This window comes from Triticum aestivum, unplaced genomic scaffold (assembly GCF_018294505.1).
Source record: "Triticum aestivum cultivar Chinese Spring unplaced genomic scaffold, IWGSC CS RefSeq v2.1 scaffold244734, whole genome shotgun sequence".
NCBI classification, from domain to species: Eukaryota; Viridiplantae; Streptophyta; class Magnoliopsida; order Poales; family Poaceae; genus Triticum; species Triticum aestivum.
In genome coordinates, this window is record NW_025242652.1 from 356 (window position 1) to 3,070 (window position 2,715).

The 2,715-nt window shown below is 42.3% G+C and overlaps 1 protein-coding gene across 1 annotated transcript; it reads left to right on the plus strand.

The window, feature by feature from the left end:
* Positions 1–373: 373 nt before the first annotated feature.
* On the plus strand, positions 374–2,549 carry LOC123176930 (pto-interacting protein 1; the record flags this gene model as incomplete). Its single annotated transcript, XM_044590933.1, is given in 4 exon segments — positions 374–656; positions 768–910; positions 977–1,071; positions 2,287–2,549. Coding segments are annotated over 4 exon segments (648 nt in total). The 3' UTR covers positions 2,428–2,549.
* Positions 2,550–2,715: the final 166 nt, after the last annotated feature.

Consider the following 2,715-nt stretch of genomic DNA (forward strand, 5'->3'; position numbering starts at 1 on the left):
TGGGGTGAGAGACACTTTGCTGTGTTAATAATGTTCACATTTGTGCCACATCTGTTTGGATCCTCTCTGGGGAGGCCTAAACATGGACCGAAAGTGGGCTGCAATTTTTTATTTTAAATTACGCCAGTTGAGTCTTGAACTCAAGACCTTTTGGCTCCGATAACATGTAGAACTGCACACATCAGCTAGTTCACCCAAAAACTCAAGCTGATGGTGAAAAGTGGGCTATACATTTATACCTCAGCATCATCTAACTGATCACTGCTATCATAATGTAACACGTGTCATCAAATTGATCAACTGCTATGCATATTGGATTAAAAAGTAGCTTCTCCCACAAATAAGCTGATATTCTTGTGGTTCATGATCACAGGTAAAGAGAATGTTATGGGAGGCAAACCAGGACGGGTTTTATCATGGGCACAACGTGTGAAGATTGCCCTGAGTGCTGCTACTGGGCTTGAGTTCCTCCACGAGAAGGCACAACCTTGCGTTATCCTCACTGGCATCAGGTCCAGCAACATATTTCTGTTTGACGATGACGTTGCAAAGATTGGTTACCCTGGTGTTTCCTCCATAGAGGCCCCTGGTTACAGAAACAATCTTCTTTTGGATAGTCCCGGTGGAATTCTCGGATCCTCTTATGATGCACCTGAGTATGCAACATATTTTTTTCTTGCAAGAAAACGTTTCACTGCTGTCACATTCTTCCATAAGGTTTGGAAAAATCAGTACTCTTCTACTTATCTAGTATTTGGTTCTGTCAGATGTGCAACAGAAGGATACGCACAATTTTCCACAGAGAGCGATGTCTACAGCTTCGGGGTTGTGCTACTGGAACTTTTAACTGGTCGAAAGGCAGTTGATCCTACACTACCCCGTGGCCAACAATACCTCGTGACATGGGTAGGTATGCATTACACTCACTTAAATAATTTTGTTCAGAAGATGCAATAGCAAAACTCAAAGGACATAGACATGCAGGCTGCACGAAGACTTGATGAATGCAAGGTGCATCAATGCGTGGATCCAAGGCTTGGAGGAGATTACCCACCCAAGGCTGTCGCCAAGGTATATTGTTAAATCTGTATTTTTTCTAACTCAAAACAGTAGGAGAAGCTCATACGGTTAAATTTTACTACCTCCCATTCCTAAATATAAGACGCTGGGGCAGTTTAATTTACATAAGGAGTGTGGCTGTTCCACACCCACGAACATTGCACCCCTGCTACACCTATGATTGAAAACTTAGCAAAACAAATCAAAAAAAAAATCTGAAACTTTGCAGATCCGACTACGAGCAAATGTTTTAGGTGCTTGCAAATTTCTTTAGCCAAATGACACCCGAGGAGCTCTGTACAAAAAAAGCCAAAGTTTGTGCTCAAATATAAAATTTGAAACATGGGTGCAGAGCAAGAGTTTGTATTTCATTTCATATGGAGATCATTCGATGTTATTTGGTGACCAAACTTTGCAAGGTTCTAGAACATCTGCTCATAATCAGTGCCACGAAGTTTCAGATTATTTTGAACTCTTTCTATTTTTACCGTTCATTGCGTGGGTGCACCAAACTTGGGTGCAGCCACTACTCTGCCTTTACATAAGAAACATGAGCAGTTACATGATGATTACAAAGAAGAAAAGACAAAAAAGTCAGGGGGCGAGCAGCCGCCAAAACCACAAAACAAGATCAGAGTAGTGTGTTTAACCAAGCTAACAAGGCTGGTTTCATTTATCAAAAGGTTAACTCTGTGGCTGATGCATTAAATGTGGATCTCTCTTGAAAAACACTTTCCAGCTGGGAAAGGAAGAAGCCCACTACTGAAAAATGAAGCCATTTTTCTCCTTGCAAATATGCCATAAGACCAAGACGCAAATCTCCCCAAAACTAGGCCATCTATTGCATGACTTTATAAGACAATTGTACACGAATCCTATAGCTGGTCATTTAGCGGTACTCTGCTCAAACCGCTATAGCGGGGCTAGAGTTGGGTAAATTCTGATGAGCATAGACAGTATCAAAAAGAGGTAAAAACAATCCAAAAAGAGATGATCCCTTGTTTCAGTATCGTTCTAAGAGCAAATAATACTATTCGGCCTGGAATCAAGGCACTGGTGGTCTTTCCATTCCGTCAAATCTCTCGTGTTGAACCGGTCCAAGAAAAGTAACCATGCAAAGTCTTTTTGTTGGAACTGTTGAAAATGTTACTGCGATTCTAACCTCACCGTACTATGCTAAAAAAATGCAATTGCCTTGGTGATTATTGACGTAACTCTGGGAAGCAGATGGCTACAATCGCGGCGCTGTGCATACACTACACAAAGGAGCTCCGGCCAAAAATGAGCATTGTCGTCAAGGCTCTGAGGCCGTTGCTACTCAGAAGCTCAAGCAATCTTGCCGTTACCGCTGAAGCATCTGGAGTGTGAAGCATTGTTTTTCTAGAAGTGAGATATCATGTGTTGTGATTTCTGAATTTTTATTTTTAGAAAACAGCAGGAGTTTACCCTGGTTCTATTTTCGATTGAAATGAAAGCAGACGTTGACATCACAACTGAAAAGGACAGCCTCAGATCACCTGGCTAGTGGCAAGCAGATACTATGCAGTAAGCACATGAAGGATCCTTTTCAATGTGATTCTTCTTATATTACCATAGTGCAATAGGGAGCAAGCCCCTCCCCTCCCCTCCCCTCCCTGGCCGCTCCCGCGAGCGCCG